This window comes from Arvicola amphibius, chromosome 9 (assembly GCF_903992535.2).
Source record: "Arvicola amphibius chromosome 9, mArvAmp1.2, whole genome shotgun sequence".
NCBI lineage: Eukaryota > Metazoa > Chordata > Mammalia > Rodentia > Cricetidae > Arvicola > Arvicola amphibius.
Genome location: NC_052055.2, coordinates 68,971,130 through 68,973,463, shown reverse-complemented (window position 1 = coordinate 68,973,463; position 2,334 = coordinate 68,971,130). Strand labels below are relative to the sequence as shown.

Here is a 2,334-nt window from a genome sequence, read left to right as displayed (position 1 = left end):
ATAACAACCAACTTTTAAAAAAGTACATAACACGAAAATCAAAACTAGTGAAACGAAACTGTGGGTGTCTAGACTGAAGCATAAGCTCGAATTCTGTTTCCATCGTCCCTGTCAATCAGATTCAAGGACATGCATTGCTGCAGTTCCGCCTGACAGTTGGAGAGGAGCAAGTCACCAAGGTGATGATCAGCATGAGGTGGGCATCCAAGTCATTGCTGGTTGCAGAGGGAGGTGTATTAGATGTTGTGGTTAAGGGTCCTAAATAAGCAACCAAATCTGGGGAGGTGGCGGCTCAGTGGGCAGATGGGCCTTCTGTCCAGCCCTGGATCTGGAAAGCAGTGCCGGGGCAGCAGTAAGCTAAAGGAGAAATGGACTGGCAGCTCAGAACCTGTAGCTGGAGTATGGAGGCAGGGGCCTGTTGCCCTGGGTTGCATGCAGGGCCACAACCATCTGAGCTTCTGTCCTGGCTCCCTCCTGCAGCAGGCACTCCTGACCAGGGCTGGAATGCTCCTAGGCCACTTCTGTTTCCCCACGTGGGGTGGGCAGGCAGCAGCAGCACAGTGCTCTTAGTGCGCTGGAAATGCGCTTCCTCATCATCTTCCAGCCCCGGAGTGGCCTGGTTGCAGAGGCTGTGGGTACAACCTGGGGCTGGTCACTGGGCACTTCTGGCTCTATGGATTGTTCCTCTTCGCTGAAGGCCATGTTCACCAGCCCTCTGTCTTCCCCATATAGAGGTGGATCAGGGGAGGAGGATTCATCAGCCAGGCTATCCAGTGACATCATGGTGACTGTGGTATCCCCTGGAGCTGGGTTGATGGTTTCAGTGGCCAAAGCATCTCCTTCTGGGGCTGTATGATCTGAATAGTGCAGCGCCTCCGGGCAGGTGTGGGTGTGGAGCCCGGCTTTGCTTCTGCATCCAGAGAGCAGAGCCGGTTCACTGTGGCTCCTCTTCATGGCCACAGGGACGCTAGTAGTGACTGCAGGGATGACAGTTTGCAGACTGCTATCCCCAGAACTCATTTTGAATTTAAGGATGTTAATCGTTGCCGTTAGGTTTGACTGTGGGTCTTTTAGAGACGAAATAACCTGCTCGCAGGTGTACCCGATGTTACACATGGTCTCCACAACCTTGGGGAGGATGTCCTTGGCAGGAGGTGTTACCTGTTCCTGAATATGGCCCAGCCAAGGTCTCTCCAAAAGCCGAGATGACGTCAGCCTGAACCAAATGTAACCGGTGAGCAGTCTGGCCAAGATGAGGTAACAGGGCCTGGAAAGATGGTACGGAATGCGGCACGGGGTGGTGGTGATTAGATGGTACATAGCTTCGGGGGTCGATTCTACATAGGGCAAGTGTCCGGTGACCAGGACGTAGAAGACAATCCCTAAGCTCCACATATCCCCTGCCATAGCGTCATACGGTGTTCCGGCCAAGATCTCTGGGGCCAAATATGGCAAGGTGCCCCACAGCTCCTCCAGCATCTGGCCCTCTACGAGCTGGGTGGCCAACCCAAAATCGCAGAGTTTGACTTTGCCATCTGGACCCATCAGGATGTTCTCTAATTTGATGTCGCGGTGTGCGATCAGTCTTTGGTGCAGGAAGTGCACAGCAGAGGCCAACTGGTTGAATATAGGCCTAGCCTCCTCCTCTTGTAGACAGCCCACCTCCCTGATCAACATTAACAGATCTTTTCCTTCCAAGTATTCCATGACGAGGTAAGTGGCCTGCAGCGTGTTGATAGCATGGAACAATTGGATTATGTTATTGTGATGTAAGGACTTGTGGACGGCCACCTCAGATCTGATGTATTCTTCATCATTGTACTCTTTCTCAAGCACCTTGATCGCCACCTGCGTTTTTGTGGGAAGGTGTTGGGCAAGGATCACCTCCCCAAATGCACCACAACCTAGTGATGATAAAAATTTATAATTCTTCTTGAGGATGTCCTCTTCCCAGAGGCTGTCCATGATGGTTACCTCAAGTTCTCTGTATTTTGGGCAATTTCAGGGACACACGATGCTAGGGAAGAAATGATATAGTTTTAGAAAGGGAAGATTATAGGCATGAATTCTCTGTCTTGAAATCTGAGATATCCCAAACAACCTAATGATGCCTTTAAGACCAAGAAGTACAAGAATCATCCAGAGGGGAATTGACATAAAGACACTGAACAAGAGCATAACAGCATCTGTTCAGATTCTGGGGAGGAGCCCATACTCACACACAGGGACCCCTGAACTGTTATGCTTTGGGGAAAGTAGCTGCAAGTAGAGAAAATCTCATCTAAGAGAAACAAAGTCCACAAAGAGAAACATGATATTTTCTTCTCCTGTGGG

The 2,334-nt window shown here is 50.5% G+C and overlaps 1 protein-coding gene across 1 annotated transcript; it reads right to left on the bottom strand.

Annotated features, from left to right (window-relative positions):
- Positions 1-510: 510 nt before the first annotated feature.
- LOC119823712 (sperm motility kinase-like) lies at positions 511-1,965 on the bottom strand. Its single transcript, XM_038343788.1, has one exon. It carries the CDS (start codon positions 1,963-1,965, stop codon positions 511-513), a length of 1,455 nt encoding a protein of 484 aa, XP_038199716.1.
- Positions 1,966-2,334: the final 369 nt, after the last annotated feature.

Coding starts and splice junctions, on each gene's coding strand:
- LOC119823712 (XM_038343788.1), bottom strand. CDS start 1,965: ATGGACAGCCTCTGGGAAGAGGACATCCTCAAGAAGAATTATAAATTT.